This window comes from Schistocerca gregaria, chromosome X, assembly GCF_023897955.1.
Source record: "Schistocerca gregaria isolate iqSchGreg1 chromosome X, iqSchGreg1.2, whole genome shotgun sequence".
In the NCBI taxonomy this organism is placed as follows: Eukaryota; Metazoa; Arthropoda; class Insecta; order Orthoptera; family Acrididae; genus Schistocerca; species Schistocerca gregaria.
In genome coordinates this window covers 140916497-140935519 of record NC_064931.1, presented here as the reverse complement: position 1 = coordinate 140935519, position 19023 = coordinate 140916497, and the positions used below count along the sequence as shown (strand labels likewise).

Sequence of the window (19023 nt, the reverse complement as noted above, 5' to 3'; positions counted from 1 at the left end):
TAGCAAATCGGAAGGCAGTTGTAAAGCTGCCATTCTTGAAATTTTATCACGCCAAAATGTAAAGAGTCAGTTATACTGTATTGTTTCGCTTCCAGTCAACTGAAGCGGTTTAGTAGCCTCAGATTAGTATTTTTCACAGTTGTCACAGATAAGGAAATATTCAGTAACGACGTGGTGTTGTGAGAAAACCGAAGAAATATATAGTCAAGCTTTAATATTCCAGACAAACTATTATCAACAGCACACTCTGAATGTGTGACGCAGAGTTCTCTTCTTCACTAAAATATGCGTTTGAATACGGTGTTCATGAGTTAACACTGGAGTTAGACTAGAGATCATTTGAGGAAAGAACATAGGATATGAAATAAAATGATTACATAGACTGAGTAGGGTTGGAGCAGAAATTTTGTTGTTGACAGAATATTAAAAATGCACAGTTAGTTTACGAACTGTATTGCACTTAATGATACTCTGACCTACACAAGAAAATTTTATTTATAGTTTACGTTTTATTACAATATTTTACACAGACATCGATCACATTTTAGATAAAATGAGGCATCCGTGGCTCACATTCTATACACTGACATACATTTAAAGTGAGACATATGTAATTATTAAAGGTCAAACTTTAACGCATCGAGAAAGTGACTGCTATCTACTCCACACACACACACACACACACACACACACACACACACACACACACACACACACGAGAGAATCATTGTTCAGGAAGACTATCAAAGTAATTTAGTGAACAAATTTCATTTTTATAGAATGAATGTGTTTCCTGAAATAATTTGACACACAAAACGTATTAGAGTACTTACATTATCATTTTACAGTTTGAGAACATACAATTGTCTACAGTTTGTTTTCTGTTCTTTGCGTACTTTTGCGTTCCATGGCTGCAAGGGAATCATGTGATTTTCTGCTCAGTTTCACAGCAGCCTTCATTTTAAGATATTTTCTTATGATATTAATAAATATAAACTTCTAGGGTAGTAAGATATTCCAAATACGTAGAAGAAGGTAAAGGAGGGGGCCAGAAGGAGAGAGAGAGAGAGAGAGAGAGAGAGAGAGAGAGAGAGAGAGAGAGAGAGAGAGAGAGAGGATGGGGGAGGGGAACCGCTAATTTCTACTAAAATAAAGTGGGAGTAGCGAAAGTGGAAAATTTGGAGAAATTTCTTTGTGCTCTGATGTGTGTAAAGCAAGAGTGAGGCTTGCAGTGAATATAGTTTAATTTGTGTGTCCAAGCGTTAGTAACGGTATTAAAAGGAAATACCAGTAGATGAATAAAAGTACTCGAGTAGGAAATGAAATACAGATTTCTTAAGAATCAAAATTCGAAGAGACCCGATACCAGAAATGATACCGTACTGCTATCTTAAAAGAAAAAAATTGCCGATGTTTGAATCCGGAAGACTCTCTGCTACAAACGCACAGAGCTTTCTTCAACAAACGTAGGTTTGTTAATATCAGATACTGAGGCACTGAAGGAGTGTATAGTAATACTGTGCTAGCTCGCCCGGTTATCCGTGCGGTCTAACGCACGGCTTTCCGGATTGGGAAGGAGCGCCTCGTCCCCCTCACGAATCCACCCGGCGGATTTGTGTCGAGGTCCGGTGAGCCGGCCAGTCTGTGGATGGCTTTTAGGCGGTTTTCTACCTGCCTCCGCGCATGCGGACTGGTTCCCCATATTCCGCCTCAGTTACACTATGTCGGCGATTACTGCGCAAACAAGTTCTCCACGTACGCGTACACCACCATTACTCTACCACGCACACGTAGGGGCTACACTCGTCTGGTGTGAGACGTTCCCTGGGAGGGGAGAGGGGGGAGGGGGAGGTTTCCACCGGGAGCCGAACCGCACAGTAACCCTGAAAGAGTGGTTCGGTGTGGGCGGCGGAGGGGTGAAGTGGAGTGCGGTAGTCGTCGTGGGGTTGTGGACCACTGCTGCTGCGACGGGGACGGAGCCTCTCCATCGTTTCTAGGCCCCCGGTTAACATACAATACAATACTGTGTTAAGCAGAAAAATGTATCAAAGGAGTCTGTATAACACCTTCATTAGAAGAAAGGTTATTACTACGACGTTCTTCAGTCCGGACAAAAGGCGAACATCAAAAATAGAGACAGAACTTCATTAAATTTTCCGAGCTATCATGTCGTAGGCAAATGAACACAATTGAATATTTCAGCTTTGTATCTCCGTCTGTGGAGGACATTTTCAAGGGAATAGTCCTTTGATACCGGATAGTTGCACAAAGAGAGTCGCTGACTGAAGTGACTTGCAGAGTACATACGCTTAGAGGCATGAACTAGAGTGGAAGTGGAATGTCTCAAGAACGCCTTAATAAAGAAAGAGTAGTTGCCCTCCGACGTAAGAAGTACATTACGACGATCACAAAAACTCTGTAGTAACACATTAGCCGTCTGCAAAATCCACATGACTGACTGTCTAAGAAACAGATTAGATAAACAATTTATCCCTGTAATACAGAAATGAGACAGAGGGATGTTTACGGTTTTTAACAGTCATGTGGATAAAGTAGCAACTACATTGTAGATTTGGTAAGATGTGCGTCGGTACAACATCGAGAACGCTGCATTAACAAAATCAGGAGCATAAGGTAACGGCAAAGCGGGAGGAGTTTGATAAATATGCTGTAGCCGAACACTTTTGCATCCAGCAAAAGACAAAAATCTGTCTGAAAACAATTTTCCACAGCCATGAGCGGATACTATGATACATTAAATTTTTTATATTATCGTTCAACATCAGAAAAGAATTCACTTAATTTACATAGCAAAAATACTTATCCTGAGGAAATATTATGTAACATCCTTTACTTGAGCACTATCACATAAATTATCTCTGATAACACTGCACTTGCGAAAACACTCTCTAATCGATGTATATAGCGCCACAATAAATGTACCATGCAGTGCGTCATTCAATAGTTACAAAGAGGGTCATATTGCAGACCTCATGCTGTCATTTTCTCTCTCCATTAGTTCACTCAACACCACCGATAGTTTTTAAGTGGCACTGACCTCGTCATCATAAAACCTGGGTCAGGATTTTTATCAAATCGTCTTCATTTCCTCTCTTGCATGCAAGTTCTCTGGCATTCCATCTGTGCTTAAAAAAGAGAATGTTGATCTAAAACGATTAGGGCGTCGGTGAGGTTTTCGTATTTAGAAAGAACAGAGTTTGTCTTGATCTTCCTGCACTCCTTAGTTGAGTCTAATGTTTATAAATTTCGATATGTTAGAAGACCGTGGTGTTGTCCGAAGTTCTCCCGATATAAATCCGATCCCCTCAGTGGGAATCGAACATAACCACAAGAGCACTGTTGTGCCAGGCGGGGGGATAATATTCTGGCGCGCTGTAAATCTAGTCCAGCGGGGCTGTGATGCTGACAACTTACGGAACTTGGCACGATGTCACATTTCTATGTAGACGTACGCTGCAACGAAAAGCCATTTCAGTCAGTATCGAGCTAAATGTTCATCGGTCGTTCATCGAATCTACGATCTTCCGTGGACGGGCTCAAATGCTCAGATTTGAGATAATTCACGCAACAATTGCGTATTAGAGCGGAAAATTTTCATACGCCTACCCTGAAAGTTATCATTTAAGTAGAAAAATTTCTGGTGCTGGCATAAGCACTGCTAGTACTTGTAGAAAGTTGTTATTCGACGATGGCACGATGTGATACTTCAGTAGGTAAAGTCTGGTTTTCAGTTAGCTTATGGGCTTAGAAATCTTGGAGTCAGGTTTGCAAGCAGAGGTGTTAACCGCTACGCAGTAATTAGACACGGAGGGTACTGCACGCGGTTTGTTATTGTCCGCCCGGGAAGAACAGCAGACAGGCCCAGAACAACAAAAACAGCAGCAGCAGGTTGTCGGTCGGCGGTGGCTGCGCTCGGTTGCAGAGGTGCGTGTCGCAGGCGCAGTATCGCAGCACGCTGGTGTCATCGCGCGCGGGCTCCACGCAGCCGACCAGCACGCGACGCCCCCACGCCGTCGCCCGTGGCGCGCAGCCGCGCTGGACGGACCCTGCCGAAAATAGCACGCTCACCTGAGCCAGCGACAACCTGCTTGCACAATTCTTTTCTCCAATACTACTGCTGTAGGGCAATGACAGCAACATATGCATCATTTGATCAAAACTATCCGTACACCTTTTGGTGGAGATCAACACAGGGTTGGGTTGTTTCGGGGAGGAGACCAGACAGCGAGGTCATCGGTCTCATCGGATTAGGGAAGGACAGGGAAGGAAATCGGCCATGCCCTTTCAAAGGAACCAACCCGGCATTTGCCCTGAGCGATTTAGGAAAATCACGGAAAACCTAAATCAGGATGGTCGGACGCGGGATTGAACCGTCGTCCTCCCGATGCGAGTCCAGTGTGATTAATATACGATGTGTCCACCGCCGCCTTACTGTCTGCTCGAAGTACTCTGGGGAGACTATCAGAGAGGTGTCTAAGGACCTGAGGAGCGGCAACCCATTCTTCCTCTAAAGCCGAAACCAGAAAAGGTATTCATGTAGGACGCTGGGGTCTAGAGCGAAGTCCATGTTCTAACTCATGCCAGTGGTCTTCCATTGGATTCACGTCCAGGCTATGGGTGGGCCAGTCCATTTCATGAATGTAGTTGCCTCACAGATGCTGCCAGCATGAGTAACGTAGAAGTAAAAATATCCTCTGAGTAGTGAAGCAACTTAAATCACTTAATAAAAGCAAGTCTTCTGGTCCAGACTCTATACCAATTAGGTTCCTTTCGGAGTATGCTGATGCACTAGCTCCATACTTACCAATCATATACAACCGTTAGCTCGACGAATGATCCGTACCCAAAGAATGGAAACTTGCAGAGGTCACACCAATATTCAAGAAAGGTAGTGGGAGTAATCCACTAAATTACAAGCCCATATCGTTAACGTCGATATGCAGCAGGATTTTAGAACATATATATAGTGAAATTGCGTGCTTATGGAATATTGTCTCAGTTATGTGACTGGATCTGTGATTTCCTGTTAGAGAGGTCACAGTTCGTAGTAATTGACGGAAGTCATCGAGTAAAACAGAAGCGATTTCTGGTTTTCCCCAAGGTAGCGTTAAAGGCCATTTGCTGTTCCTTGTCTATATAAACGATTTGGGAGACAATCTGAGTAACCGTCTTCGGTTGTTTGCAGATGACGCTGTCGTTTACCGACTAATAAAATCATCAGAAGATCAAAACAAGCTGCAAAACGATTTAGAAGAAATATCGGAATGGTGTGAAAAGTGGCAGTTGACCTTAAATAACGAAAAGTGTGAGACCATCCACATCTGCGTTTCGTCTTGGTATAGCAATTTTAATGGCCAGGAGTGTAATGATCTGGCTAGGTAGCCTAATGCCACGTAAAACTAAAGACAGAAATAATTTAGAAAGATGAGGTAGAACTGACAGTTACCGTTTTGGAAGAGTATCTTGAGGCAGTAGTTGGCCTCAGGGCAGGTGGCCACCTGTGGCGGTTGTGTGTTGCAAGGTGGCTCCCCGTCCTGCTCCTCGTCGCCGCAGTGGAAGCACGTCAGCACCTCCGGCTCGGCGGTCGCTCGCGCCACATCTCCTGCACAACGTAATGCCGTCAACACTCGTACACCTACCATGTTATAATAGCATGTGCACGGAGCTGTTTTCGAATATTCTTCACAGGTGCGACTTGTAAATTTTATCCATCTAAAAAACATTGATCTTTTAGCTAAAAATGGACACGTTTGTGGACGTTTTCTCCTTTTATGTCAGTGAGCTGTTTCTACTTTTCTTCCATACATGAGCCACAAAATGCCCATCCACAGCTTTCATCAACTCTTCGGACGATCCAGAACTGTCTCCAGCCCCCAATTTCTTTCAGTGCTGAAGTATGAATGAATGGCGCTGAGCACTATGGGACTTAACTACTGAGGTAATCAGTCCCCTAGAACTTGGAACTACTTAAACCTAACTAACCTAAGGACACCACACAGATCCATGCCCGAGGTAGGATTCGAACCTGCGACCGTAGCGCTCACACGGTTCCAGACCGTAGCGCCTAGAACCGCTCGGCCACTCCGGCCGGCTGAAGTAGGTTGAGACCAAATCTGGTGAACAGGCTGGATATTCCAATAATGAAACTCTACTTTTTCATGTATTTCCACTCACAAACGAAATTTGTAAATAGGTATATTGCCCCGATAGAAAAGTATTTTTCGTTTAACGTTGAGACCTCTTTTCAAGTATTTTGTTCATCCAGTTTGTCAAGGAGCCATGCGTGGTTTTCGGCACTGCAGGGAATAGACCAGGATGACGCCTCATTGTGGAACAGATATTCCTGATTTTACGCCTTTATTGTACATCCTTATGAATGTATTATCTATTTTTAAGTAAAAATCTTGTACCCAGAGGACATTACACGACAGCGATGAAAGGCCTTCACGGAGTGCGTGGGCGGTACGTGGGAGCTCTTAACACTTAAATTTTCAACTTCGAACAAAATTTCAAAAACGGCTTTGAAACTGATATTGTCTAAAGCGATACGTAGAGATATTTAAAAATGGTTTTAACAACAAAGTCTTTACAAAACCGTGCACCAAAAATCGAAATTAAAATATATCGCAACAATCCTCCGTACCACAGAAGAAAAAAACGCAGACTGATAAACTACAAAACGGTATAATGAAATTGCACGTATATTTCATTCCTGCCAACTTGAAAAACTATGTTTTGAATAAAAAACCTTTTGCAGTTTCAACTTGTGTTTTTTAATATTGAAAGTAAACAAACCTTTAACCTGCAATGCCAGCACTATACAGTTGGTCTTTTTTTCGCCGATGACGTATCTCTCATATTTTGGCGAAATTATATCGATTAACTGGCTTCCGCTTACCAATCGAAGCGCGTTTCGCACGATTGAGATTAATTTTGGAGCCTTTTCTGTCCTTATAAATACGTTTGTTTGTCACTTACGAACACTCGCGTTTTACTTCTCATTTTCAAGCATTCACGTTTTACTTCATGTATGCCACAAGTTGCGAGACATGCACGTCCTTTCAGACTGTTTACCACCAACGAATCCTGTGACGAAGAGAAACCTAGTTGAGAACAGTATTTTACTTAATACTAATGCCCTCTGTGATACTGTCCGAGTATTACAGCGGTTCCATTCGATCGCTCGGATGCACCATGCCCCTACGCAATTAATCGCGATTTTAACGTATCTTAACATTTACGAACACTTCATATGAATGAATCCTGAAACTGGACACTCTAAGGAACATTAGAACCAGCTAAAAAAAATTCTACCATGGTCTACCTGCTTAATGTATATTTTCCAAGGTAATAAAAAGGTATAAACACTTCCTCATGGCACCATACGCTGTCCATAACGTTTCCGAACAAGTTTTTTGAAGAGCCACCTGCTTAAACCCATTAACAACATCGCTGTTTTGTTTATTGCGTGAAGCAGTAGACCAAAGACACGTCCATCATTACAGAAAGGCGCCAGAATCAGATTATATTTGAAATGGTCGAAACTTTGTTGAGACACATGTCACCTCTGCCCTCGGCCGAAAAATTTTTGTGCTTCATTCTGTTTCGCAAAGTTATTCCCACATTCCCAGAAAACTTTCTCACTGTAATTTCTCTTCACGCTATCAGATTTATGAGTGAGACGTTTACCGCAGACTTAGCTTCAGACGAGTCTTCGCATTTCTATCTCACTTCCGCATTACTTGGATGTACAAAGGTTGCGAGCTGAAACTGTGGGTGTGCATTTACCCTATATACTGAACTCCGTGCAATTTAACTATAACGTAATAGATAGTGTATTACTGTTTCTTAAATTGGAGGTCTCGGTTTCCACTACCTTCTCGGATACAGGTTTGAATTATGTCATAATTCGCTGTGTCATGAACAGACATTAGAATGCAGTTAATATGATGCACTGGATCAGATTCTCGTGTGCTGCGTCTTCGAACTGCGTAACACTGTAATTATTAGTGTTTAATAAAAGTTGCTGATGGATAGTATTTATGCGGAAACAACGTCCAACGCACTGTTTCAAAACGATGTCGTGGGTGCCTACGTAAAAAGACATTCGAAAATGCTTTACATATATGAATGTTAATATGTTTCAGTGTCTTAACTTAATGAATCACTGTCGTACTTCGGATTGATATGTGCAGTTTTTATTGGAGTGTGCCTTTACAGTATAGGTATTTGTGAGTTAAGAGGACCTGTACTGATCTTTCAGAAAAATCTGTCTCAGCTGGAAAAATCTGTCTCAGCTGGAAAAACATAGCCCGCGAAAGTCTTTGATCCAGGCTCGAGTCCTTGTATGGAATTGTCATGAGTGATAGTGTTCTTATGATTTATCATTATGATCTAAAGAATGCGTACAATCACTTCTGCTTACAGAAAGTCATAGTCTCTTGCAAGACTAACCTTGGCAAGCTATAAAACACTAAAAACGATTTTCGTTCGGCTTGTACATGCGATATACGAAACATTGATACGAATCAGCGTGTAAAGAAGCATCGAATTATTACGGAAGTCCTGTTATTCCAGGCGAGGTGCAGCGTTGACCGTTTCTGTGGCTTTTTGCGCGGTGGTGCTCGACAACACCTAGGCGTTAGGTTGGGCACTGTGATAGCTCCAGAAGAGCAATTACAGCACGAAAAACGTCTTCCTCACTGGAGTGCATTGGGCCATGATTTAAATGCAATAATCCCGTCTTCTTCTGATTTATATTATCTTGTAGCTTTCTTAAATAAATTGATCACCGTACATTAAAATTAATCCACCCTCGCGATCCGATGCTCCTGTGCTAGGCAACGCATCGTTAGGTCAAGAAGGCTCAGGGTAGTTTATAATAAGTTGTTGTGGTCTTCAGTCCAGAGACTAGTTTGATGCAGCTCTCCATGCTACTCTATCCTGTGCAAGCTTCTTCATCCCCAGTACCTACTGCAACCTACATCCTTCTGAATGTCGGCCGCGGTGGTCTAGCTGTTCTAGGCGCTCAGTCTGGAGCAGCGCGACTGCTACGGTCGCAGGTTCGAATCCTGCCTCGGGCATGGATGTGTATGATGTCTTTAGGTTAGTTAGGTTTAAGTAGTTCTAAGTTCTAGGGGACTGATGACCACAGATGTTAAGTCCCATAGTGCTCAGAGCCATTTGAACCATTTTTTTCCTTCTGAATCTGTTAAGTGTATTGATCTCTTGTCTCCCTCTACGATTTTTACTCTCCACGCTGCCCTCCAATACTAAATTGGTGATCCTTTGATGCCTCAGAATATACCCTATCAACCGATCCATTCTTCTAGTCAAGTTTTGCCACAAACTCCTCTTCTCACCAATTCTATTCAATACCTCCTCATTAATTATGTGATCTACTCATCTAATCTTCAGCATTCTTCTGTAGCACCACATTTCAAAAGCTTCTATTCCCTTCTTGTCTAAACTATTTATCATCCATGTTCCACTTCCGTACAGGGCTACACTCCATACAAATACTTTGAGAAAAGTCTTCCTGACACTTAAATCAATACTTGATGTTAAAAAATTTCTATTCTTCAGAAACGCTTTCCTTGCCATTGCCAGTCTACATATTATATCCTCACCACTTCGACCATTATCAGTTATTTTGCTCCCCAAATAGCAAAACTCATTTACTACTTTAAGCGTCTCATTTTTTAATCTAATTCCCGCAGCATCACCCGATTTAATTCGACTACATTCCATTCTCGTTTTGCTTTTGTTGATGTTCATCTTATATTCTCCATTCATGACATTGTCCATTCCGTTCAGCTGCTCTTCCAGGTCCTTTGCTGTCTCTGGCAGAATTACAATGTCATCGGTGAACCTCAAAGTTTTTATTTCTTCTCCGTGGATTTTAATACCTACTCCGAACTTTTCTTTTGTTCTCTTTACTGTGCGCTCACTATACAGATTTAATAACATCTGGAATAGGCTACAACCCTGTCTCACTCCCTTCCCAACCACTGCTTCCCTTTCATGTCCCTCGACTCTTATAACTCCCATCTGACTTCTGTACAAATTGTAAATAGCCTTTCCCTCCCTGTGTTTTACACCTGCCATTTGAAAGAGAATATTCCAGTCAACATTGTCAAAAGCTTTCTCTAAGTCTACAAATGCTAGAAATGTAGGTTTTCCTTTCCTTAATCTATTTTCTAAGGTAAGTCGTAGGGTCAGTATTGTCTCACGTGTTCTAATATTTCTACGGAATCCAAACTGATCTTCCCCGAAGGCGGCTTCTACCAGTTTTTCCATTCGCCTGTAAAGAATTCGCGTTTGTATTTTGCAGCCATGACTTACTAAACTGACAGTTCGGTAATTTTCATATCTGTCAACACCTGCTTTCTTTGGGATTGGAATTATTATATTCTTCTTGAAGTCTGAGGGTATTTCGCCTGTCTCATACATCTTGCTCACTAGATGGTAGAGTTTTGTTAGGCCTGGCTCTCCCAAGGCTGTCAGTAGTTCTAATGGAATGCTGTCTACTCCTGGGGCCTTGTTTCGACTTAGGTCTTCATAATATAGACTCGCTAATTATGTTTTCTAGCTTGTAAATTAATTATACAGTCCGCCCGTGAGTGGTATCACTAGATATGTAATTCGTTTCTCTGTAATAATAACTGATTATAAACACTGAGTATTAAGTAATTAAGTACTCAACCTTCGAAACGGACTGGGCTACACTTCCAGTGAAGTCTCTCCACCTGTATATTACATATCACAGAAAAAGTCTCGTGTTTACAGGTTTTTCCTGTGAAACATTACAGGTTGCGTCTTGTCAGGAAGCCCTCGTGTGAGTCCGTAACCATAACAAACCACGCGGTCCTCGTACATGACTTACTAGACCAGCGTTCAAGAAGGCAAGACTGTTCATCTTAATGGTGCACCTTCTCCTTCGACAGGCCGTCCAAAGGGCCAATTCCTGTGTTTTAAGACCATATTCACCAATACCGTCGGTATTACGTAGTTAGAACCTCTCAGAAGGTTACTGGCGGCGTCTTTGCACACGGATCTACGCTAAACGCTTCAGAAAGGAGAAAGGGACGCCCATTCGTCGGCAGCAGTGGCCGAAGTAAACGGAAGCATAGAGAGATGAACGTACAGTACGTGTTGGAGCTGTGCCAAGAGCTTTGAGTGACAGTCGAGTAATTGGTTAAGCGAGTGCCAGGAAGCTTTCCTGCAGAAATGCTTGCCAGCTGCATTTTCTCTCCGTCTTTGAAGTTCGCTCATTTTTTTAACAAACATGCGCCAAGTCTCTCTTTCGTGCAACACAGCAGTCTTTCGTAAAGCCATTGTTTTACTCAGTTTGTGCCCTGGTAATGAAATGAGATTCGTTACTATGTCAGAGCTGATACTGTTTCCATTGTGCAATGAAAGAAATGGCTCTGAGCACTGTGGGACTTAACATCTAAGGTCATAAGTGCCCTAGAACTTAGAACTACTTAAATCTAACTAACCTAAGGACATCACACACATCCATGCCCGAGGCAGGATTCGAACCTGCGACCGTAGGAGTCGCGCGGTTCCGGACTGAAGCGCCTAGAATGAAATAAGCTCATTACTTGTATTCCTAGGAATCTTCAGTGTAGAACCGATCTTTCAAGAAGGGAAGTTTCTCACTATATACACTGCCTAACAAAAAAAGTGAAACTACCAGAAAAAAAAGGATTATAGGTCGATGGCACTCCGTAGACATACACAGCATCGGCAGGTATGTAAAGGATTGGAGACGCAATTCCTTGTGAGAAGTAGAACAGCTAACACAGTGAGTTAATATTATTCTCCTGGTAGGGCATATAAGGGGCGAGAACAGCATTAGATGATGAGTGATCGCTGTGCAGGACACTGAGATGTTGCGTGCTTGTGTGAGTCAGCGTTATCACCACCTGATAGCTTGAAAGGGGGCCCATTGTGGGTCTCCATTTGGGTGGCTGCCCGAATCATGCAGTATGCGGATTTGTGAAGCATTCGGGTGAGTTAGTGGCTCGATTTTGGAGTTCATGTCAACGTGAGGGCAGGCAGACTCATCGTCAAGTTCCCGGTCGACCACAGAAAGAATCGCCGTACGGTGCACCGAGCACATGGTAACCCCTTCACATCAGCGCCCGCTATCCAAGTGCAAACAATGGACTCCCTGTAACATTCTCTGTCATCACCCACCATAGCTCAGATACTAGCAGCAATCGGGCTAGAGAATTACCTTCCCAAATATCGGCAACCGTTAAACACCACAAGCCATATGGTTACGTTTGGAGTGATGCCATGACTAGGAAGCACGGACTGCTGACGAATGGCGTCACATTGTGTTCAGCGAAGAATCGGAATTCTGCACTATAGCTCGCGGAGGATACGCAGTGACCAGGTTTCGTCCAAAATGCTGGGAGAGTCCATTCTTTTGTTCAGAAGGGGAGACCGATAAGTATTTCCCACCTCTCGGCTGGTCAGCGATGACGGAATCGGGGCGCGCACGCTGCAATGTTTCTCAAACGATTTTACAAAAACTATTCGGTAGAATAATTTCGTTTTTCTTTACTTATAGCTTTATATGTCAGGTTCATGATGATGGGCCCCATCATTTCGTTAATGGTCATAGTTATTGTAATGTTCACGTGAAAGTAAGACACTGCGCGAAATGTCCAATGAAAAACAGAGATCGCTATGATTTTGCGTTTGGTGCATATTACACAATATGTTGTTGCATACGAAATTCAGTTAACATATTCAACGTTTCTTTAGACTTGGGTAGAGGTATCTGTTTGTCACCAACCTCGAGAAAATTGATCTGATGTAGCACACTCATGGGCGATCGCGCTGCGCCAGCGATAAAGCCAGAGTGAAATATCCATAACATTCCTCATATGTCATAAACTGTTTTGGACATCGAAATGAGATTTTGACAAATGACAGCACGCAGAGAGGAGAATATTTTACCATATCGTTATTGAGTAAAACTTCATTATCTGCCGTATTATTCCAATAACTAAAGACTTTTTCGGTCAAAGAATGTCATTTTTAAGGGCTGTCGATAGCTGATGAAGTGAGAAATAATGTGGGTTATGGAATGTATGTGCAGTCATCACACTTTTTTTTTTGTACCGAGGATGTGCTTATTCAGAAAAAAATGTTCAAATGTGTGTGAAATCTTATGGGACTTAACTACTAAAGTAATCAGTCCCTAAGCTTACACACCACTTAACCTAAATTATCCTAAGGACACACACACACCCATGCCGGAAGGATGACTCGAACCTCCGCTGGGACCAGCCGCACACTCCATGATTGCAGCGTCTCAGACTGTTCGGCTAATCCCGCACGGCTGTGCTTTTTCAGAAGCTACTGACTTTACTTTTCCTCAGTTCCTCACTTAAACAAACTTAATAAACCACTGTTTGCAGAATCCTCTCGTAGTTGAGTCTGAACAACATGTTAGTGATGTGAGACAGTGTAATATCCGCTGTGTTTTGGCAAAAGAAGCAAATTTTGACATGGCAACTGCGCATCTAGCGGCCACCGGCATTGTGCGCGCACTATACCTCGGATGATCATCGCCAGCGAGTATGGCGGCAACCTGGGAGAGATCACATTCTTGCAATGCTTTTCTAAGGTACAGCGATTTCACTCCTGGTGTCACAGTACACACAGATGTCAGGTATGACTTCAGGTCACAGCATGTAATTACTGAAGGAAATCTAATGGAATAACAGTACCTTATGGATATTCTGTGTTCTCGTGTCTTACCTCTGACGCGACAGTATCGTGTTGTCATTTTTCGACAGGACACTGCTTATTCTCGCATGGCACTTGTCTCTTCGAACTGTCTGCACGATACTGAAGTATTCCATTGGCCAGCATTAGGCCCAGATCTTTACCCAATAGAACAGGTGTGGAACCAGCTCAGACGTAAAATCGGTACCAGTCGCAGTATCCAGTACATCGAGGACCATTTACAACAGTTGAGGTCCAACTTTCCTCCTAACAGCATATAATGGCTTCCTAACACGTTACGAAACCGAACCAGTGCGTGCGCCGGCCACGGTGGCCGAGCTGTTCTAGGCGCTCAGTCCGGAACCGCGCCTGCTGCGGTCGCAGGTACGAATCCTGCCTCGGGCATGGATGTTTGTGGTGTCCTTAGGTTAGTTAGGTTTAAGTAGTTCTAAGTTCTAGGGGACTGATGACCACAGATGTTAATTCCCATAGTGCTCAGAGCTATTTTTGAACCAGTGCGTGCATTCACGCCAGACGCGGTGCAACATCATATTAATAAGTTCATCCACAGTGTCGAGTTCTTCGTACGTTTCACTCGATTTTGGAATCACTGAAATAACATCATATAAAGGGCGAGGTACATGAGGGCAATATTATGGAAATGGAAGAGGATGTAGATGAAATGGGAGCTACGATACTGCGTGAAGAGTTTGACAGAACACTGAAAGACCTAAGTCGAAACAAGGCCCCGGGAGTAGACAGCATTCCATTAGAACTACTGACAGCCTTGGGAGAGCCAGTCTTCACTAAACTCTACCATCTCGTGAGAAAAATGTATGAAACAGACGAAATACCCTCAGACTTCAAGAAGAATATTATAATTCCACTCCCAAAGACAGCAGGTATTGACAGATGTGAAAATTACCGAACTATTCAGTTTAATAAGTCACAGATCCAAAATACTAACGCGAATTCTGTACAGACGAATGGAAAAACTGGTAGAAGCCGACCTCGGGGAAGATCAGTTTGGATACCGTAGAGATATTTTAACACGTGATGCAATACTGACCCTACGACTTACCTTAGAAAATAGATTAAGGAATGGCAAACCTACATTTCTAGCATTTGTAGACTTAGAGAAAGCTTTTGACAATGTTGACTGGAATATTCTCTTTCAAATTCTGAAGCTGGCCGGGGTAAAATACAGGGAGCGCAAGGCTATTTACAATTTGTACAGAAACAAGACAGCAGTTGTAAGAGTCGGGGGGGGGGGGGGGGGGGGACATGAAAGGGAAGCAGCGGTTGGGAAGGGAGTGAGACAGGGTTGCAGCCTGTCCCCGATCTTATTCAATCTGTATATTGAGCAAGCAATAAAGGAAACAAAAGAAAATTAGGAGTAGGTGTTAAAACCCATGGAGAAGAAATAAAAACTTCAAGGTTCGCCAGTGACATTGTAATTCTGTCAGAGACAGCAAGAGACCTGGAAGAGCAGCTGAACGGAATGGACAGTGTCTTGAAAGGAGGATATAAGATGAACATCAACAAAAGCAAAACGAGCATAATGGAATGTAGTCGAGTTAACTCAGGTGATGCTGAGGGAACTAGATTAGGAAATGACACACTTAAAGTAGTAAAGGAGTTTTGCTATTTGGGGAGCAAAATAACTGATGATGGTCGAAGTAGAGAGGATATAAAATGTAGACTGGCAATGGCAAGGAAAGCGTTTCTGAAGAAGAGAAATTTGTTAACATCGAGTATAGATTTAAGTGTCAGGAAGACTTTTCTCAAAGTATTTGTATGGAGTGTAGCCCTGTACGGAAGTGAAACATGGACGATAAATAGTTTTGACAAGAATAGAATAGAAGCTTTTGAAATGTGGTGCTACAGAAGAATGCTGAAGATTAGATGGGTAGATCACATAACTAAAGAGGAGGTATTGAATAGAATTGGGGAGAAGAGGAGTTTGTGACATAACTTGACTAGAAGGGATCGGTTGGTAGGGCATATTCTGAGGCATGAAGGAATCACCAATTTAATATTGGAGGGCAGCGTGGAGGGTAAAAATCGTAGAGGGAGACCAATAGAAATACACTAAGCAGATTCAGATGGATGTACGCTGCAGTACGTACTGGGAGATGAAGAAGGTTGCACAGGATAGAGTAGCATGGAGAGCTGCATCAAACCAGTCTCAGTGTTGAAAACAACAACAACAACAAAAACAACCACATACACTCTAAACTCCTGAAGTTTCATTTCCATTCGTCCTTCTTTTCTGGGGACATCACTTGTTTTGTTAGACAGTGTAGTTTTGCGATAAAGTTGATTTTTTTTTTTAGTAGCAAAAATTTTAAATGCAGTTATATTTTGAATGTTCAGGTGTGAAAATAAAAATTTAGTTACAATTCGTGAGAAGAGAATGTTAATGTCAAATGGGAAGATTTGTTAAATGTAGCCTCCTAAAATGTAATGTAATAACGGTAAACCTTAAATTTTGACTCATAATTTGTCATATTAGACAAACAGTGAACTGCAACGTGTCCCTTTATTATGTTTCTCTGTGAATTATGAGACATATGTGTCTTGTCCAGCAGGGACTCGACGATTACTTTTGCCTCTGATGAGAGAGATGAGAAAATATGCCCTGCAACAATTAAAGAAATAAAAGTTTTTTGGAAACTGTGTTATGGAAAGGTGAATGTAACCACGGAATTTTCTTTCAAAACTTCGGAGGTATACTCGGGTAGGAAATGAATTCATATATTCAGGGAATGAGCAGTCATCGTGATCCGAAGACGAGATATATAGGAAGCGCTTTCGGAAAGTAAATGTAGATTGCTTACCTTATAGGTAGGCAGCTCAGGAAAAAATTGTACGAATGCATCATTACCTGTTGGTTGTTAAGGAAACTATGTAACTAATTATTTTATTCGATAGTTACTGCAACATGGGTGAAAGCAAACAACAATGGTTTCGGTAAACGTTGTGCCAGTCAGATACAAAGTGACTACTGTAATTAGATTTTTTTGTGGTAGAGGAACTACAGCTGCTCAAATTTACCATAAGTTACACGTAATTTATGAGCCTACAATAAAGAGGGAAAGGAAAGGTAGACAATGTTGTCGAGACTTTAAATGTGTCTGTATAAATGTGCATGATGAAGTAAGGAGCGGAAGCCCTAGTATCCAGACCGGTCTGATTGACAATTGGTGTTTTTACTTATTCCTCAGAGTGGGCGCAAACTGAGAAGTGCCATCGAAAACTGACCTTTTGGAAAACTGTCTGATACAGTCCTGCTCCATATTGTAAACTGAAACATACTGACTGTTTGATGATTTATTTGTCATTTTATTTAATATCTTTTTTTTTTTTGTAACCGTGTTTCATAAGTGAGGCCATGCAGTATTTCACACACACACACACACACACACACACACACACACACACACACACACCATATTTAAAACGTACACCGTTGGTTTGATATCCAAGTAGAAAAACTTTTTTATATTATACAGTTTGTGAAAAGGCTAGGAAATTCATTTCATTGTGATTGTGCTACCGTGCAGGAAAACCGACTGTGGAAACATGCGCAAATACCAACCGCCAGTCAGTGTCGACTTATCCCATGTACATTATTTTGTGGATGGTGTTTTGAATTGTACTGGTGTCATACGCATTCTATTGTTTCTTCGCAGTAAGCGTTTAATGGAAATATGCCGTATGCCGAAAGTGGTATAACAGTTAGATCGATATAGCAAGGTAGAGAAAACTGTAAAAAGTAATAAGTTACGAATACTACGTACGTTTGTGGCCCAATTGGACGAAAAATTAAGCTAGAAGATACTCTCCTTCAAAAAGAAAGGAACAAAAGATGACATCGCGACAATGCTTATACCCATAAATATGGTTTGACAGTGGAGAAACAGTGATTGGAAGTACGAATTGTAGTAATATCTGTCCTGTCCACCAGATAAGGTACCTTCTGACTTCCATCCGTTCTTATGTCTCAAGGTATTTGTGACTGGAAAACCCAAAGTAGGGGATATCGCAGTCGTAGAATAATATTGTACAGATGTCTCACAATCGTGTTTCACGGATGAAATCCACTCAAAGAAAAAGGTTGGAAGTCTTATAACTTAAAAGGAGGCTACGTCCTAATAATAAATGCACTTACGACCTAATAAACACTGTCACTGGTGCGCTGAGAAATGTTTTCCTTGCCCTTCGTGCATTCGTTTGCGTGTGGCTAATCAGTACTTTCTGCTTTGTAGAAGCATCAAATCAGTGTGTGACTGTATATTGAATAATACTTCAAAGCTCTTACAAAACACAGATGTTCCCTGATCAGCCATTTTTTAAATTAGCCACATGAAATAGTGCAATTTAGTGAGTATTCGCAAGTCGACAGCAATTACAAGCAATGTTTCCACTTGCATAAATTGATCAAGAGCTTTACCTGGTATGAGAAGAGCCAATAAGAGAATGAAGCGGCTCATGCTGGGCGCTGCTGCCGACTGGGGCCGTGTGACTCAGTCCAGACGCTCTTTATCGGCGCAGGATTTCCTCTCAATACGCGGAAGCCTGGATTTCTTAACAGGACTTTGTTTCCCCACAAAACGCCGATCTCAATCAAACCTTTTTCATGTGCAACTGAAGCAACTGCAATGCCAATGCTTAGTGATTACTCAGAACATAAATCAGTGTATAACACGATACAACAGTCAAGGGAAGTGGAACGAAATTTGGCTGAAATTTTTAGCTTCTTTCACCGTTAAATAGTCTAGCGCAGACACCTATAAACGCCACAATATTCCTTTCTAGATTTATTCAGTATTGAAGATGTATTTAAGCATTTACTGCCAGGTTAAAAATGATTGTGCACAATGTTTCGGTGATTGGCAAATCATTTTTTTCTGAGACTGCGAGCGATGGAGCTGTGTGTGTTCGGTGTCTGGATCCCAAATGGAATGTATAATACTGTCCGCAGCAAACCAACATTTTTAGACTAGCTCCAAACTAGTCTACGCAGCACAGGCAACGATAACTGAAACTCACACGACCAGTAAAACTGCAATTTCAAATATCGTCCTTGTTACATTAACATTCCAGCCAACAAACTACCTGTTAAACTCCAGAAGTCAATCCAATATTTTGGGCATGCCTTTCTCAAATATTCTGACTCAGTAAAGGTTGGAAAAAAACTCTTCGATCAAATGAAATATAATAATAATAATAATAATAATAATAATAATA

The 19023-nt window shown here is 41.9% G+C and overlaps 2 protein-coding genes across 5 annotated transcripts in view; one reads left to right on the top strand and one right to left on the bottom strand.

Annotated features, from left to right (window-relative positions):
- Positions 1-19023, top strand: part of LOC126297535 (excitatory amino acid transporter 1) — a 661389-nt gene that overhangs the window by 595537 nt on the left and 46829 nt on the right. The window lies entirely within an intron of this gene.
- LOC126297536 (uncharacterized) lies at positions 478-18283 on the bottom strand. The gene is made up of 3 exons (XM_049988449.1): positions 18227-18283; positions 5468-5623; positions 478-4067 (listed from the first exon to the last, which is right to left on the bottom strand). The coding sequence occupies exons 1-3, from the start codon at positions 18264-18266 to the stop codon at positions 3850-3852; spliced, it is 414 nt and encodes a 137-aa protein (XP_049844406.1). The 5' UTR covers positions 18267-18283; the 3' UTR covers positions 478-3849.